This window comes from Grampus griseus (genome assembly GCF_964374135.1).
Source record: "Grampus griseus genome assembly, chromosome: 18".
Taxonomy (NCBI): domain Eukaryota; kingdom Metazoa; phylum Chordata; class Mammalia; order Artiodactyla; family Delphinidae; genus Grampus; species Grampus griseus.
Window position 1 is genome coordinate 61,835,588 of NC_139012.1, and position 19,806 is coordinate 61,855,393.

The 19,806-nt window shown below is 35.9% G+C and overlaps 1 protein-coding gene across 3 annotated transcripts in view; it reads left to right on the forward strand.

The window, feature by feature from the left end:
- The window catches only part of FNDC3A (fibronectin type III domain containing 3A), a 162,691-nt gene extending 143,184 nt beyond the window's left edge, over positions 1-19,507 (forward strand). For 2 of the 3 annotated variants that reach the window (XM_082675802.1, XM_082675803.1), the window contains 5 exons: positions 41-324; positions 429-641; positions 3,022-3,188; positions 4,602-4,729; positions 17,058-19,507. In XM_082675802.1, the coding sequence (XP_082531928.1) occupies positions 41-324; positions 429-641; positions 3,022-3,188; positions 4,602-4,729; positions 17,058-17,372 (1,107 nt within the window). In that variant the 3' untranslated portion in view covers positions 17,373-19,507. Of the gene's footprint in view, positions 1-40; positions 325-428; positions 642-3,021; positions 3,189-4,601; positions 4,730-6,715; positions 6,836-17,057 lie in introns of those variants that run through there. The other variant, XM_082675804.1, reaches the window with a different exon arrangement.
- Positions 19,508-19,806: the final 299 nt, after the last annotated feature.

Below are 19,806 nucleotides of genomic sequence, written 5' to 3' on the forward strand. Positions count from 1 at the left end.
ATGATCGCTTCTTTACCTTTTGGGCTCTGTTAATTTGTAGGCTCTGAGTATTGTGGGTGCAGGCCCTTTCAGTGAAGTAGTAGCCTGTGTGACTCCACCATCAGTTCCTGGTATTGTGACTTGTCTTCAAGAAGTAAGTGATGATGATATAGAAAATCCCAATTATTCACCGTCTACATGCCTTGCAGTAAGCTGGGAAAAGCCTTGTGATCATGGTTCAGAAATCCTTGCCTACAGCATAGACTTTGGAGATAAACAGCCCTTGACTGTGGGAAAGGTTACAAGCTACATTCTAGACAATTTGCAACCAGATACAACATACAGGTACACAGTAAAAACTATGTTAATTTTTGCCTAGACCAGAGGGACACTTTAAATAGAATAATCATAAACTAAACTTTTTCTTTTTTTTTTAATATGGCACTTAGAATACGAATTCAAGCCTTGAATAGCCTTGGAGCTGGTCCTTTCAGCCACATGATAAAATTAAAAACTAAACCCCTCCCTCCTGATCCACCTCGTCTGGAATGTGTTGCCTTCAGCCACCAGAACCTTAAACTGAAGTGGGGAGAAGGAACCCCAAAGACATTGTCAACAGATTCTGTTCAGTACCACCTTCAGATGGAGGATAAGAATGGAAGGTAGGTGTTTCTAATTGCTTCTTTATACAGTTTCTCAGGTCTTAAGTACATAAATTTTTTTAACAATAGAAATAAGTTTTAAAAAACAGAGTTAGAAGTCTCATAAATAATTTTTAAGTATGCCATTTTTGAAACATCAGAAGACATAATGAAGATTTTCTGTTTATAATTGGGAGGGTGATGCAAGAGAGAAAAAATTAGGGGAACTATTATTTGGCTCTCATCTCTAACCCATTTCCTCTCTTCAAGCTAGTAAAAGAAACGTAATCTGTGCTGGAAAATAATCTCTTCAGTGCTTATTTCCAGCAAGAGGCAGTTTTTACAGTAAATCATTGATTGGCTTAAGGCCTTTGAGATCCTTGAAGGCAGGGATTATATCTCACCCTCCTCCACACCCTCACAGGGCCTGCACACTAAGTGAATGCAGTAGTTTACTTCCTCACCAATCAGATCTTAGACTCTCTGAATAAATAGTCCAGTCCCCTGGCTACTCAGGTTCTTCTCTGTGCTACCATCCTTTACAGTCTCGTTACATCCATGCCATATTTTACCCCACTAAATCATGCATTTGAATTATAGTGTTACTCAAAATAAGTGTGGTGTAAATTATTCAAATTCCAGTCTGGGTAATTTATTGATATTATATCCAAAATAAACAATGCCATATATCTTTCACAGCCGTTACTCTAATCTTTTAAGAATCTGGTGGGTTTTTTTGTTGGTTTTTCTTTTTTATTTGTTTGCTTTTTCACTCAGTTTATTAGAAATAATTTGTATGTCTGATAGATTCAGAGTACCAGGGACAGTATTTCCCAAGATTACTTTGTTTTTTGTGTTGGGTTTGTATCTTAGCCAAGTATTCAATAATGGAATATTCAAGGTACTTGTATATAAGTACTCTCTATCAGAAGTACTTACACATTTAAAATAGCATACAGAATTAAACATACTGTATCAACAGTAAGAGCATTACACAGAGCAAATAGTATTGATCATTTCCTGAAATCTGTGCCTCTATGAATGTTCGCCTTTGTTCTTGGCAGAATTTTATGTACTGTTTGTAGCCTTATCTCTGGAAGGAAATTCTTTGCCTTGCCACAGGTTTTTGGTATAGCCATTTATCTTTAATATATGTTGTTACTGTTAGGTTAATTAATTCTTTATTTTTATCCCCTTTCTAGCATTTACATTTGGGGTAGTGCAAGAAGGTTTACTGGAAACAGGTTTAATTGGTGTTTGGTTGAAAGATAATAGAACAAAGATTCTATTAAGTATAGATTATATTAGTTTATATTCTTATTTTAGAATTTTAGCCGTAATTAATATTTAGCTAGCATCTAGAGAATTGTTGTACGGTATGGGGTATGGTCTTTGGCTGTGGAAAATAAATAAATTAAAACGTTTTATGATACTGTAAATTTACCATATAAACTTAATGCACTAAATCAATTTAATATCTTTAGTTACTTTCTTTTGACTTTTCACAACTCTTTACACTTGCTGTGGGATCATGTCAGAATGCTACCTCAGCTGTTCCCTGACCACAGGTTTTATCATCGTTCACCTTTTTTCGACAGTGGTTTTGCCACTGGTTGTTTTCCTATCATTAAAAAAAAAAAAAAAAAAAAAAATGGAGATTCAAAAGGCAAGGCTTATCTAATTACTGCTTCTTGGAAATACTCTTACTAAAGATTATTAAATATTTCTTCATTTTTAATCTAACTACAGTTTTCAGACTGTTAGAACTATATGAGTATTCATTATTCATTCCTCAGTTTCCAAAAATTTTTTAAATAGCCAATCAAAAATTTGGGGAACATTCAGCATACGGATAACATATATGATGTTAAACTTTCCATTGAACAGTTCAAGTGGATAATTTATGGGAAATTATATATTATCTCATACTGTTACGTAAATCTTAAGAAAACCTCACCAAATCAATTAAAATTATGCCTGGGAAAGGGAATTCTCTTTTTTATGTGACAAATTGTATGCCTATGACTCTAGTTAGAAATAATTTATATTGAAAATTGTAATGTACTGAGTATCCTTTAAAATGTAAACATTAAAAAACAGCAGTCAGAAACAAAGCTTATACCAGAAGCCTGAAGAGAAAAATTTAGCAATAAATTTTCAGGAAACCATGTCAAATTGGGAAATTTACTAATTCTGTGATTTTCATCATCTGCCGAAAAAACACAGATTTATTGTGTGACAAACCATTCCTGGCATTAAATTCTAGGAGTAACTTATTACTCCTAGGAGTAACTTATTACTCCTAAATAATGTCTGAACTGTATTTTTTTTTTAGTGGTTTTTAAACGTTTTTCATAAGGTAGTCAAGGTTTATTTTTCATAGGAGTCATTTCCATTTTAGGTTTATATCCCTGTACAGAGGTCCATGCCATACATACAAAGTACAAAGACTTAATGAGTCAACATCTTATAAATTCTGTATTCAAGCTTGTAATGAAGCAGGGGAAGGTCCTCTTTCCCAAGAATATATTTTCACTACTCCAAAATCTGTCCCAGCTGCCCTGAAAGGTAAGTTATACATCCTCAAGTTATTTTCTTTAATAATAAATTAAATGCACTTTTCATAAAGTACTTTTGTACTATTAAAATTATCATCCAGGGGGCTTCCCTGGTGGCGCAGTGGTTGAGAGTCCACCTGCTGATGCAGGGGACACAGGTTCGTGCCCCGGTCCAGGAAGGTCCCACATGCCGCGGAGCGGCTGGGCCTGTGAGCCATGGCTGCTGAGCCTGCGTGTCTGGAGCCTGTGCTCCACAACAGGAGAGGCCACAACAGTGAGAGGCCCGTGTACCGCAAAAAAAAAAAAAAAAAAGAAAATTATCAAAATTATCATCCAGGATGTGTCCAACATTTAAATTATAAAAAGGAAATTAGACAAGCCTACCTACTGGGACTTTCACTTAATAATAAAAGCTATATTATCTGGCATATTGATAATCAGACAAGTGCTGGTTTTTGTCACTGATCTTTTTAATAAACATAAAAGTACTAAACTGAATAGGTAGGCTCGTTTTCTAATAGGGTTGTTTGCTGTTTCCACTATTGTTACTTAAAGAAAAAAAATCACAATTCTGGTTGTTTTGAGTCATTGCTGTTTTCATTCGGATTTCAGGGAGAGAGCCAGGTCATCTGTTTAGCAAAACATAAATAAATACTTAGTTAACTTGAATTTTTAAATCAAATTTACATACATACACACATTTGTGTATATATTATATATTTAAAATTAATTTCAGCAGGGTTCTTACTTTAAAATGACCCTGGAAAGTAAAAAATACTAAAATTCCTCACCCTCTGAGGACAAATTACAAAGATTTCTGGTACAGTGTCCTGGATCATATACTTGAATGTATCATTTGTTAAGCAGATCCATAGTTAGCAAGACTGTTCTTTGAATAGTCTTTCTAATAATGCTGATGGATTTCACTGAGTTATTTTTCTGTTCCCTCATCTGGTTTAGTGTCTCTTTACCTTAAGAAGATTGCTGATTTTAACACCTTTGTACCCCACTATTGAGTGAGGCAGTCATATATGTGGTCAGGCAGCTAGGTGTATTTTTCAACTCATTCTCTTAGAAGATTTCTTAAATTATAAAATTTCATGTTCTAGTTATGCTCTTTGAAGTACCATAAAAGATGTTGTAGAACTGCCATTGGCTTTTTTTAGCTCAGGGAAAATAGTACTTATCTTTACAGATCTTTTAATCAGTCTGGCCATTGGAGTGCTTGTAGATTGTATGGCCTGGAGATGATAAGAGTTAGCCATTGACCGTTTCTCTGAAAATTTCAAAAATTCACTAATATTTATTTCAAGTTTGTAACTATGTTTTAAAGTCTGTTGATTTTGATTGAAACAAGTGTCTGTGTGATGTGCCACGTTAAAAATCAAGTAGAGCACATTTTATTTATATTTGTTCTCTACAGCCCCCAAAATAGAGAAGGTAAATGATCACGTTTGTGAAATTACATGGGAGTGTTTACAGCCAATGAAAGGTGATCCAGTTATTTACAGTCTTCAAGTTATGGTGGGAAAAGATTCAGAATTCAAACAGGTATGTGCCAAAATATAATTCTATAGATACACACTTTCACCTTTTTCATTTTTATGTATTTTCAATGCAGGATTTGACTACCTTTATCTTCCTAATTCAAAAACATTTGTTCAGTGCTTACTATGTGCCAAAAAATAGTAACTACACAGTATATCAGGATTCAAAATCTTTGGGGTGTGAACTGCACTTAAACAGAGTATTCGTTCATTTGACAGGTATTTATTGAACTCTGTGCCAGGCACTCAGGATACAAGTGAACAAAAAGTCCTTGCCTCCGTGCAGCTTACATTCTAGTAGAAAAAGAGATTCTAAAAGCAGATAAACACATCAGTATATCATATGTTAGATAGTAATAAGCACAATAGAGAAAAAATAAAACTGGATAAAAGGATTAGGGAGTACTAGGGCGAGGGACAGCTAGTGCTATTTTATATAGGGCCGTCAGGTGACATTTGAACAGAGACCCCAAGGAAGTGAATATGGGGAGAAGAGTGTTTCAAGAAGCAGAAACAGTAGGTGCAAAGGCCCTGAGGCAGGAGCATGCTTGTTAAATTTACTGTACAAGACGAAGGCCACTATGGCTGGGGCGGCATGAGCAAAGGGAGGAATAATAAATGAAGTCAGGGCTTTTAATGGTAGGGGGTCTGTGAGCGGGCATGGAGATCGTGTAGGGCATTATAGGTCATACTCTGACTTTTACTCCATGTAAAATGAGAAGCCAGTGGAGGATTTTGACCAGAGTAGGCACATGATCAGACACAAGATTACTGTGACCAGAGTAGGATGAGGACAGATGCAGAGACAACATTGAAGAGGCTTTTACAATGTTAGTAATAGTCATAGTTATAATGCAGTGTTGTAAATATGACAATTGACACAGTTATTATGGAAGCCTAGAGGAAGTATCACCTTCCTGGTAAAATTTCAAAGATAGGTTCCTGGTAAACAGTGAATAGCCGATGAAGTGGGCAGCTGTCAGTGTCATTATGACTTTTATAAAGAAGTTTTTATGCAACTCAAAAGCCTTATTTCTGTAAGCATTTCATCTGCTTCTTCCTTTTTGCTGTTACTCTTCTTGATTTTGAGAGCTTTTAAGCTGGGTTGTTTTCATTTTAGTTTCTTATTTTGTATTTTCTTTTCTCACTATTAAAAAATCATTCATCTGTTTTATTTCACTCTTCTGCTATTATAACTATTAATAATAGACTACCTTTCAATAAGGTATAATTTTTTCCTTTCAATTTTGCTAAATATGGAAGCATAATTTCTTAACCAAAATTACAAAAGGCCCCAAAGAGCTGGATTAAATTTGGCATGTGATTGTTTTTCTTTATTAAGCCATCTGCAAATTGACATGATAATTAGACTTGAATATGATTTATAGATAAGTAGGTTTCCTTCCAAGGAGGAAACAAAATTAATATTAAAGAAAATGTAATTTCATTACATATTTAAAGGAAATAGGGACCCCACATTTGAGTAGTATATGAATTTTAATAAACATATCACTACATGAAACAGCAGTGCTAATTCTAATTTAACTTAAAAGCTAAATTAACCCTATCATCAATTTTACTTTAGATTGTAAGCATACTGTAAAACTTAAAATACTGATTTCCTTAGAACTTCATCATATAATATGCTCATCTAAATCTCTTAAATGTTTATAAAATTTTATGATTTATTGGCAAGTTGTATTCCAGAAGTTTAAAGGTCATTTTTTAAGAGTTCAATCTCATTCATGGGATTTTAATATTTTACTTAAAATTGACTTGCTATTCAACACACATGTATTAAATACTACATATGAAGAATTTGAGGGGGCTACATTATTAATAAGTTACTGTTCTGATTTCAAGAAAGTTGTTTATTAGACGTTAGCAAGCAAGCAGAAATTTCATAATCATGACATTCTGTGTAAGCAAATAAAAGATCATGATAAAGATAAAACATACTTTGTTAAAAGGAATGATTTTTTTTTTCCAGCTGGACTTTGGAATGTTTTCCAAAAGGATTATCATTAAAGGGAGTCTATTTGGGGAGTTGATGAGCTTAGGAGGAACCATGAACTCTCAAGTATGACTTGAGTAAGGCTCAAGAATGGAGTGTGTACAGTGGGGGAAAGCAGGGGGTATGCTTGTGGGATGAACTGGGAGATTGGGATTGACATATATACACTAATATATATAAAATAGATTACTAATAAAAAATAAAACTAAAAAAAAAAAGATTGGAGTGTGTAGTGGAGGAGGCCAAGTCTTAGTGGGTCTTCATTCTACAGCAGTAGGAACTGTTGATGTTTTTAAGAAGAGGATTATTATTTATAAGTTGGTGGTTGAGTTTCTAGGCTAGCCTATTTAAAAACTGTTTAACCTGTAGTGTTGCTGGGTTTGGGGACCTGGAAGCAAATTAGCCTAGCAGCAGCCAGTACTTACGACCCTGGGCCAAACTTAGAAACATATTGATTTCTTTACATTCTTCCCTTGCTTCATCCCTCTTTGATCAGTCAGTGGCTTTCACCAAACTCTTGCTGCTCTGTGCCCTGCTCTGCAGCACCTCCCCGAGGCTTGGCCCCGTTCTCTAAAATTACACTCTTCCTCTGACTCTTGCCTCCCTCTCTCACATACATCATAATTCTCATATACACAGTATAACTGACCTTATTGCCATTAGGAAAAAGACTCTTTCCTTGGGAAAATTCATGTCAAAAGTCAAGTGTCTGCTGGCTCTTTAATCTTCCCAGAAGTGTATACATTTTTTAAAGCAAGTGCTTTTAAACCAAAAGCAGCATTTCAAGTGGTATAACAGGGTGAAGTGAAAATATTGGGGGACAGTAGAACCACTGTCAAAGCAGATAAGCACCATCTGGGAGTCTGTACCTAAGAGAGTTCTTGTGTCCAAGCTCATTAATGTTACAAATACCAGAAAAATTAATACAAATTGGCTTATAGGGGCTTCCCTGGTGGCCACTAGTTAAGAATCCGCCTGCCAATGCACAGGACACAGGTTCGAGCCCTGGTCCGGGAAGATCCCACATGCCGCAGAGCAACTAAGCCTGTGCGCCACAACTACTGAGCCTGTGCTCTAGAGTCCGTGAGCCACAACTACTGAGCCCACGTGCCACAACTAATGAAGCCCACGCGCCTAGAGCCCATGCTCCGCAACAAGAGAAGCCACCACAATGAGAGGCCTGCGCACTGCAAGGAAGAGTAGCCCCCACTCGCCACAACTAGAAAAAAGAAAGCCTGCATGCAGCAACAAAGACCCAATGCAGCCAAAAATAACTTAAAAAATAAATTAATTTAAAAAAATTTCAAATTGGCTTATAAAGTATAAATCCTCTTAGGGAGAAGCCTGTAGGTAGGTAGGTTGATTGAGGAGCTTAATGAAGTCATCAGGGACATAGTTTCTCTCAGTGTTCAGTGCCTGCCATGGGGAACTTACACTTCCTTATTCACATTCAGGGAAAAGATAGCACTTGGGTTACAAAGTCATCCCTGAAGCAGTGACTGTGCCAGGGCCTAAGCCAGCCAGGGCCCACCTCTGGACTTAAGCCTCGCCAGCTTCTCCTAGTACAGGGGCTGTACTTTGGATACCCCATCCAAAATTAGGGTATTGTTGGCAATGTAGGAGAACGGTTGCTGGGACAGTGGCCTGTTGGATTCTATACAATTTCTTCCATTCTTAAACTTCTGAACTTGAGATTCTCAAAAACAGTTGTTCCTCAGAGTGGCCTGCAGACCAAATAAATCTGAATGTCTAGGAGTGGAACCCACAATTCTGTTTTTCTTTTGCTGGTTTTGTTTCTTTGTTCTTAAGTTCCAAGTGGTGCTTAAGCACCGTAAATTTCAGAATTGCTCTAGAGATAGCCTCATCCACCAGAGGACAGACAGCAGAAACAAGAAGAACTACAGTACTGCAGAGCCTATGGAACAAAAACCACATTCACAGAAAGACAGATGAGATGAAAAGGCAGAGTGGTACATACCACATGAAGGAACATGATAAAACCCCAGTAAAACAACTAAATGAAGTGGAGAGAGGCAACCTTCCAGAAAAAGAATTCAGAATAATGATAGTGAAGATGATCCAGGACCTCGGAAAAAGAATGGAGGCAAAGGTCGAGAAGATGCAAGAAATGTTTAACACAGATCTAGAAGAATTAAAGAACAAACAAAGAGGTAGGTGAACAACACAATAACTGAAATGAAAACTACACTAGAAGGAATCAATAGCAGAATAACTGAGGCAGAAGAACGGATAAGTGACCTGGAAGACCAAATGGTGGATTCACTGCCATGGAACAGAATAAAGAAAAAAGAATGAAAAGAAATGAAGACAGCCTGAGAGACCTCTGGGACAACATTAAACACAACAACATTCGCATTATAGGAGTCCCAGAAGAAGAAGAGAGAGATAAAGGACCAGAGAAAATATTTGAAGACATTATAGTCGAAAACTTCCCTAACATGGGAAAGGAAATAGCCACCCAAGTCCAGGAAGCGCAGCAAGTCCCATACAGGATAAGCAGCAGCAAGGGAAAAATGACAAATAACATACAAGGGAACTCCCATAAGGTTAACAGCTGATTTCTCAGCAGAAACTCTACAAGCCAGAAGGGAGTGGCATGATATACTTAAAGTGATGAAAGAATGGGAAGAACCTACAACCAAGATTACTCTACCGGGCAAGGATCTCATTCAGATTCGATGGAGAAATCAAAAGCTTTACAGACAAGCAAAAGCTAAGAGAATTCAGCACCACCAAACCAGCTCTACAACGAATGCTAAAGGAACTTCTCTAAGTGGGAAACACAAAAGAAGAAAAGGACCTACAAAAACAAACCCAAAACAATTAAGAAAATGGTAATAGGAACATACATATCAGTAATCACCTTAAACGTGAATGGATTAAATGCTCCAACCAGAGGACACAGGCTTGCTGAATGGATATAAAAACAAGACCCATATATATGCTGTCTACAAGAGACCCACTTCAGACCTAGGGACATATTCACACTGAAAGTGAGGGGATGGAAAAAGATATTCCATGCACATGGAAATCAAAAGAAAGCTGGAGTAGCAATACTCATATCAGATAAAATAGATTTTAAAATAAAGAATGACACTACATAATGATCAAGGGATCAATCCAAGGAGAAGATATAACAATTATAAATATATATGCACCCAACATAGGATCACCTGAATACATAAGGCAACTGCTAACAGCCGTAAAGGAGGAAATCGACAGTAACACAACAATAGTGGCGGACTTTAACACCTCACTTATACCAATGGACAGATCATCCAAACAGAAAATAAATAAGGAAACACAAGCTGTAAATGACACAACAGACCAGATAGATTTAATTGATATTTATAGGACATTCCATCCAAAAACAGATTACACTTTCTTCTCAAGTGTGCACGGAACATTCTCCAGGATAGGTCACATCTTGGGTCACAGGTCAAGCCTCAGTAAATTTAAGAAAATTGAAATCATGTCAAGCATCTTTTCTGACCACAACACTATGAGATTAGAAATCAATTACAGGGGGAAAAAACGTAAAACACACACACACATATGGAGGCTAAACAGTACGTTACTAAATGACCAAGAGATCACTGAAGAAATCACAGAGAAAATCAAAAAATACCTAGAGACAAATGACAAAACACATGATCCAAAACCTATGGGATGCAGCAAAAGAAGTTCGAAGAGGGAAATTTATAGCTATACAAGCCTACCTCAAGAAACAAGAAACATCTCAAATAAACAACCTAACCTTACATCTAAAGGAACTAGAGAAAGAAGAACAAACAAAACCCAAAGTTAGCAGAAGGAAGGAAATCATCAGAGCAGAAAATAAATGAAATAGAAACAAAGAAAACAATAGCAAAGATCAATAAAATTAAAAGCTGTTTCTTTGAGAAGATAAACAGAATTGATAAACCATTAACCAGACTCATCAAGAAAAAGAGGGAGAGGACTCAAATCAATAAAATTAGAAATGGAAAATGAGAAGTTACAACAAACACCGCAGAAATACAAAGCATCCTGAGAGACTACTACAAACAACTCTATGCCAACAAAGTGGACAACCTGGAAGAAATGGACAAATTCTTAGAAAGGTATAACCTTCCAAGACTGAACCAGGAAGAAATAGAAAATGAACAGACCAGTCACAAGTAATGAATTGAAACTGTGATTAAAATCTTCCAACAAACAAAAATCCAGGCCCAGATGGCTTCACAGGTGAATTCTATCAAACATTCAGAGAAGGGCTAACACCCATCCTTCTCAAACTCTTCCAAAAAATTGCAGAGGAGGGAACACTCCCAGATGCATTCTGTGAGGCCACCGTCACCCTGATACCAAAAGCAGACAAAGATACTACAAAAAAAGAAAATTACTGACCAATATCGCTCATGAATATACACGCAAAATCCTCAACAAACTGCTAGCAAACAGAATCCAACAACACATTAAAAGGATCATACAGCATGATCAAGTGGGATTTATCCCAGGGATGCAAGGATTCTTCAATATACGCAAATCAATCAATGTGATACACCATATTAATTTGAAGAATAAAAACCATATGATCATCTCAATAGATGCAGAAAAAGCTTTTGACAGAATTCAATACCCATTCATGATAAAAACTCTCCAGAAGGTGGGCAGAGAGGGAACCTATCTCAACATAGTAAAGGCCATATATGACAAACCCACAGCAAACATCATTCTCAATGGTGAAAAACTGAAAGCATTTCCTCTAAGATCAGGAACAAGACAAGGATGTCCACTCTCACCACTGTCATTCAACATAGTTTTGGAAGTCCTAGCCATGGCAATCAGAGAAGAAAAAGAAATAACAGGAATACAAATTGGAAAAGAAGAAGTAAAACTGTCACTGTTTGCAGATGACATGATACTATACATAGAGAATCCTAAAGATGCCACCAGAAAACTACTAGAGCTAATCAATGAATTTGGTAAAGTTGCAGGATACAAAATTAATGCACAGAAATCTCTTGCATTCCTATACACTAATGATGAAAAATCTGAAAGAGAAATTAAGGAAGCACTCCCATTTACCACTGCAACAAAAAGAATAAAATACCTAGGAATAAACCTACCTAGGGAGACAAAAGACCTGTATTCAGAAAACTATAAGACACTGTTGAAAGAAATTAAAGATGATACCAACAGATGGAGAGATATACCATGTTCTTGGATTGGAAGAATCAATATTGTGAAAAAGACTATATTACCCAAAGCAATGTACAGATTCAATGCAATCCCTATCAAATTACCAATGGCACTTTTTACAGAACTAGAACAAAAAATCTTAAAATTTGTATGGAGACACAAAAGACCCCGAATAGCCAAAGCAGTCTTGAGGGAAAAAAATGGAGCTGGAGGAATCAGACTCCCTGACTTCAGACTATACTATGAAGCTGCAGTAATCAAGACAATATTGGTACTGGCATAAAAACAGAAATATAGATCAATGGAACAAGATAGCAAGCCCAGAGATAAACCCACGCACCTATGGTCAACTAATCTATGACTAAGGAGGCAAGGATATACAATGGAGGCAAGGATATACAATGGAGAAAAGACAGTCTCTTCAATAAGTGGTGCTGGGAAAACTGGACAGCTACATGTAAAAGAATGAAATTAGAGCACTCCCTCACACCATACACAGACGTAAACTCAAAATGGATTCGAGACCTAAATGTAAGAATGGACACTCTAAAACTCTTAGAGGAAAACATAGGAAGAACACTCTTTGACATAAATCATAGCAAGATATTTTTTGATACACCTCCTAGAGTAATGGAAATTTAAAAATAAACAAATGGGACCTAATGAAACTTCAAAGCTTTTGCACAGCAAAGAAAACCATAAACAAGACGAAAAGACAACCCTCAGAATGGGAGAAAATGTTTGCAAATGAATCTTAGGACCAAGGATTAATCTCCAAAATATATAAACAGCTCATGCAGCTCAATATTAAAAAAACAACCCAATCCTAATATGGGCAGAAGACCTAAATGGAGGCCTCTCCAAAGAAGGCATACAGATGGCCAAGAAGCACATGAAAAGGTGCTCAACATCACTAATTATTAGAGAAATGCAAATCAAAACTACAATGAGGTATCACCTCACACTGATTAGAATGGGCATCATCAGAAAACCTACAAAGCAAGAAATGCTGGAGAGGGTGTGGAGAAAAGGGAACCCTCTTGCACTGTTGGTGGGAATGTAAACTGATACAGCCACTATGGAGAACAGTATGGAGGTTCCTTAAAAAACTAAAAACAGAACTACCATATAACCCAGCAATCCCACTACTGGGCGTATACCCAGAGAAAACCATAGTTCAAAAAGACACATGCACCCCAATGTTCATTGCAGCACTATTTACAATAGCCAGGTCATGGGAGCAACCTAAATGCCCATCGACAGATGAATGGATAAAGATTTGGTACATATATGCAATGGAATATTACTCAGCTATAAAAAGGAACGAAACTGGGTCATTTGTAGAGATGTGGATGAATCTAGAGACTGTCATACAGAATGAAGTAAGTCAGAAAGAGAAAAACAAATATCGTATATTAACGCATATATGTGGAACCTAGAAAAATGGTACAGGTGAACCGGTTTGCAGGGCAGAAGTTGAGGCATAGATGTAGAGAACAAACGTATGGACACCAAGGGGGGAAAGCAGTGGCGGGTGGGGATGGTGGTGTGCTGAATTGGGCGATTGGGATTGATATGTATACACTGATGTGTATAAAATTGATGACTAATAAGAACCTGCTGTATAAAAAAAAATTAAATTCAAAAAAAAGATTGCTCTAAAAGCTCCAAGTTCACTTACAACTCCCTGGACAATAATAGAGGGGAAGAATGGTAGAGACGAATTATGTGGTTATTTGTCCATATTCAGTTGTTTTTGAGGGTTTTTACTGTTCCCTTCATTTATTGATCACTAGGAAATATTATTTGCAATAATACATTCATAAGTTACAGAAGGATCACATTATGTGACCATATGTGCCAAATTATATGACAACATATGCCTTATTATTTGTCTTAATGAATACAGTTGACCCTTGAACACCACAAGGGTTAGGAGCACTGGTTTTTCCCCAGTGCAGTGGAAAAACCACATAGAACTTTACAGTCAGCCCTCCATGTTCGCTGTTCCACATTCATGGATTTGGCCAGCCTCTGGTTGTGTAGTACTGTAGATTGTACTTATTGAAAAAAAATCTGTGTATAAGTGGACGCTTACAGTTCAAACCCGTGTTGTCCAAGGGTCAACTGTAATTACTTTTAAATGCAGTCAAATCTATAATAAATCTTAGGGAAGTTTTGAGTAAGTCTGCATTCAGTCTAATAGTAATGTATTGCTGAAATCATTGTCTTAACACTAATTTCTATAAATAATACAGACTGTATTATGACTCATTATAAGATAAGACTATGGATATGTAATGTACACGGAAAGTAGAAATAAACAGAATTTGTTCCTCTATAATGACGCTTCAAAAGTGGTTGTCTTTGGTAGTAAACATGTATACTTGTCCTTAAAAGGTAACAACAAGGACTGTCTTGAATTTTAGTATGGGTACTTGGTAAATTAATCTCACCAACCAAATAGATTTTTAGAATGTAGATATAGAGGTAGATATAAATAGGTAAAATAGTGATTTCAGTCTTTTTGGCCCCAATTCCACAGTTGTTATTTTCTCCATGCTGTAAATATATTCACAAAGCTAAAGTAAGGATAAATACCAATTTATGAAACTCGATAAGCTTTCTATAAAGGTTTCCTGTAAATTCTTTTGCAGGTGGTATACTGTTTCAAAGTTCTTGGCCAGCTAGATATGCACAGACTTTCCAAGCTTAAGTTTTAGTCTGCATTTCTCAGTTAAAATGCAAAGAAAGTGAAAACATTAATGTCTTACCTGCCATCCTCTTAACTACAAATCTGCATTAATTTATATTTGCCACATTCTGCCTAAGTAAATGGATAGTTATTGATAGCAAATATAAAGGGGATATTTTAGTTTTTCTTCTGTTTTAATTGTATGTAATACTATCTGTGAGCAATAGCTATGGACCAAAACATTATGAATTTATTAGAGTTTTTACTTGCCCTCGTTTATTAGGGTCACAGAATTTATCTTGTCAATATGAAAGGGGGTGGTGGAAATGGTGTTACTCATTTTAATTTTTATTTCTCATTCTAAGGCCTAACCCAGCTATCTTGAGCTTGAGACTCTTTTTGAATAGCTTCACTTAGATCTATAAAACTTTTAAAATCAGCTCTAGCAGATGTATCTGTTTTCTTCAGTCCTGAGTCTACAGTTACCTATAGGATGTCTCCCTGTTTAGATATCTTCCCAACATCTAAAACAAAATTGAAAATTTGATCTCATCGTCTTCCTTCCCAGTCTCTCCTCTCCAACTTCTTCCTCATTCGTCAGGATCATAAACACTAACATCATTTTGGTCCCCAAGCTTTAAACTCTTGGAAGATTTTTTTTTTTTTTTTGCCTGCCAACTTTTATTAAAATAAAAAATCACTTTTTAAGTGATCCATGAAAATTATACCAGGGCCTCATAATTCAGCAAGAGCCCTTGTCCTGCCCAACTCCCTCAATCCCTCTCAGCCTTATGATCAGGATTCCTTAAACAGTTTAAATATCACACACTACAGTGGCCCCTGTAGAATTAAACTTAAATTTCCAACTAGTGTATTAACATATTCTTCCTTTCAATGTCAAATCTCTTCACCTATCACCCTCATGCCATTTGTTGAGTTTTTTTTCCTGATCACATTACCACGCTCATTTGGAGACAAATGGAAAGTAAAGAAAATTTTAAAGACAAAAATAAGTATCACCCATTATACCCATAAGACAAATACGTATTTTTTATTTTTACTAAATTGACTTCATTGTATGTATACTGTTTCACACTGCTTTCTAATACAGTCTTCTGATATACTTAAGTTCATCCTTTTACTGTCGCTGAGACATAAATCATTTCTACATTCTCACTTCCTGAAATGCTCATATGCATCTTCAGAACTAACTCATATTCTGCATTTTTTTAAGATTTGTCTTAAAGCTTACTTTTTCAGTAAAGGTTCATTTATATATCTTCTCAGTATCTTCTGATATACATTTTGATGTATACACAGTACTAATTTAGTGGCCTTTCATTAAGTACCTATTATATGCTATATTCTGGAGACACAAAAATGAGGGAAAGATCTTACCTTTCTCCTTTGGAAGCAAACCAGTATGTAAAAATGTAGATTTACAACACAGATACAACTGAGGCTACTAAAATTGCTTGAGGGAATGCTAGCCCACAGGTTTTGGTTGATCTCTTAATATAACCCACCAACTAGCTGGGGAAACTCAACTGGGAAATCACTGAGTCTTGGTCTTTTCATTTAGAGAATGAGTGAAGGGGTGCAGTAGTGGAAGTGATAGCTTCCATATATTGAGCACTCACTATATGCTGGGCACTGTGCTAAGAAGTGCTTTAACAAGTATTAGTCTATTTCATTCTCATAATTACCATACAAGATAACTATTATGCCCTGGAGGAGTGTGCAGTGGTAGAGCAGAGCTTGGACCCCAGTTCCAGTACATATCCTCTCAATCACTAGCACACTCTCCTGAAAAATCTATGGAATTCCATTCTTGTTATTTCCCTTCTAAGGGATGAGCCAGAGGAGCTGGGTTTTAAAATCCCATTCTTTGATTCTAAGGGATCTCTCCTTTTAAAGTTTATAAAATGATTTGCCATAGACACCTACAGAGAGCTCTCCTTTTTCACTTATTGTTTCATTTAGCAGATCTGTTTGAAACTTTACAGAAACCAGTTATACAAAGATATCATGGGAGAGCAAGGTTAGACACTGTTCCTCCTTTCACGGAAGGATTTCACAGAAGTCTGACTTCTTACATTTGCTGAAACCAGAGAAATGCCCGTGGGCTGATTTTGCTTGTTCTCTAGCTGTTCTGGGGACACATCTTCACTCTTCAGCTGGTCTGTAAGCTTTGTGAGGGTAGATACCACATCCTTACTTATCAGATTTCTCCAGCCATTATACAGCAAACAGTTGAGTTCTTTAATGGATAGGTATTTTTAAAATGTCATTTAAAAGATACAAGCAGTGGCACTCACTAGCTTCCATGTCAAAAATAATTCTAAAACTAGCCAGTTTTAACATAGATTTTCTACCCAGCCTTCCCATATAATTCTTTTTCTAATGTCTTACTATCAGATTTACAAAGGGCCTGACTCTTCATTCCGGTATTCAAGCCTTCAGCTGAACTGTGAATATCGTTTCCGTGTGTGTGCCATTCGCCAGTGCCAAGACCCTGTGGGGCATCAGGACCTCGTAGGCCCCTACAGCACAACAGTGCTCTTCATCTCTCAGAGGACTGAACCACCAGCCAGCACCAACAGAGACACTGTGGAAAGCACGAGGACCCGGCGGGCACTCAGTGACGAGCAGTGTGCAGCCGTCATCCTTGTGCTGTTTGCTTTCTTTTCCATTTTGATTGCCTTTATCATTCAGTACTTTGTAATCAAGTGAAAATATAACTTTATTTTTAATATTGTATTACATTTTATTTTGTCATGTACTAAAATTATTTCTGTATTGCTTTTACAAAATCAGTGACATTTAGCACTGGCATTGAGACTATAGTACATCATTTTTGCCATTTTTAATGCTTATATTGTTAGGTAGAGGCTGGCACCTTATTAGAATGCAAGCCACAGAAATAGCACGTTTCGGTTTTTTGTTCGGTTGGGGCTCTTTTTCTTTTTCTTTTCTTTTTTTCTTTTTTTGACATGCCTTCTTGTGAAACAAACTTTCTGAGAGGCAACAATATATAATTGATACTTTGACCAGTCAGCATGAGTGTAACAGTGACAACCTGATCTGTTTGTTTTAATTATTACCTAGTGAAAAATTCAGAATGATTAAAATTTACACTAACATGCTATATAAAAATGTTAAAGTATGATGCTGTGAAAGCAATCTAGTGCTATATTTCTACCTCCTCATTTGTCTTAATTTGGTAAGTGGGATTATGATGAATAACTGGAGGGGCTTAGCAGACAAAAACTGGATGAAAGAATATGCATGGGAAAAAGAAGCTTCTTGTTTGATAAATGTGGAGTTCTTCATTAGAAGTATATATTCATGAATTCACAGGTAAGTCACTTGAAAGCACATACAGTTTACTTGGACTAAAAGTATTTTAATGTTTACTCAAAAACCCATCTTCAGGTCTTGAGAACATGGAAAAGAACAGAGGGCTTTTACATACTTTTTAAAAGTAATCATAATTCTGAACTTCAAACCTATTTAATTTGGTTTTGTGAGCCTTTGAACTATATGTGTGTGTATAAGGACATGCACGTACATATATGGCTTTATATATACCAAGTGTAGAAATATACACACACACACACACACACACTCACTCACTCTCACTCCATCTATCTGGTACAGGCTAATTTTGAAGAACTCCCATAAGTTTTGCTGCTTCTCCCATAACTACTGCCATCACCATCAGAATTCATAATCAAACCTAACCTTTTGTTTGGGGCACCAAATCCGAAGACAAAATTAATTTGCACCAGTAAACTTCAAGCTGCTTTCTTTCTTGAAAAACTAATGTTTAATGTAATGTCTGTTTGGATACTGTTCCAGTTGTTGATTGCATGTGGTTAATGTTGCATTAGAGCACTTTGCAATTACATAATTCGTTAATGTTTTGTGAGCTTGCATTTGTGAGTTATTGGGTGATCAGATTGAATTCTGTCAAGTATCACATTGTACATCTTGCATAGATGTCCATGACTGCCAGTAATAATAGTTTGTAATGAAACTATCTAAAATTCTTGTTTTATCACATCTGTTATCTGTGAAACACTTGTAACTAGACTTTTTAATTTATTATTTGAATTTTAGGATAGCGAGTCACTAATTTTTAGTTGCTGAGGTTAGCAGTTTAGTGATTACTAAGCACTTCTGTCAGTCTTTGAAAAAAAGGACGTATGTTTTGTGCTTTGAAGATCTCTGAAGAATTTCTTATATTAGAATGAGCATGTATTGTAATTGTTTTATGTCAAATGATCTGTGCTGTAGAAAAAACATTAACCTTTGTTCAAAAAAGAAATGGATAAACTTGGCCTTCCCAAGTGGTAAGAATGATCTGTCACTATAAAATACTGTATGTTTACATTTTATTTAAATTTAATCTCTTACGTATAGGCTAACTTCCCCCAAAACAGTGATTGAGATTGTTTTCTAGAAACTTCTTAAAAGTGCCACATTTGGCAGTACAAATGAGTTTGAGTGTAATAGCCCAGAGATTTCTATATAGTTGAATGTCTAAAATTGTAAAATGTGCCACTGTGGCAGTTGCAGTGGCTTATGTTTTTCATAGTAACTCAAATGAACTCCTATTTTTGATAGTAAATGTCATTTAATAGTGAGCCTCACTGCAAAATTAGTGCAGAGGAGAAACAATTTTTAATGTAATCTTGATTTTACCTCATATACTGTACATTCCAAAAACTCTAAAAACTTTTTAAAGATTATAGATACACTACCAAACGTATCACCTTGAAATTGTATAAGGTTGAACTTCATACAAATGAAAAAATATAATCTCATAAAAATACATAAACTATGTAGCAAAAGTATCTTTAAATCCATGGAAAATAAAAGTTGTATCATTCTTTTTTGAGATGTGTTTATTGTATTCATAAACATTATTTGCTGCCTCTTTTGGAAAATGAAATGTTAAGGTCTCCCCTCTTGCAGTTGGCTTACAACAGTTTTCTCAAAATATTTAAATCGTCAACATGAGAGGATCCATATTCAAGAAGGTCAAGTTTTATCCTAGTGACCTGATTCTGTTGCACATTATATGTATTCTTTTATATATGTGTGTGTGTGTGTGTGTGTATATATATATATATATATATAAAGGAAACAATATATCTAATGA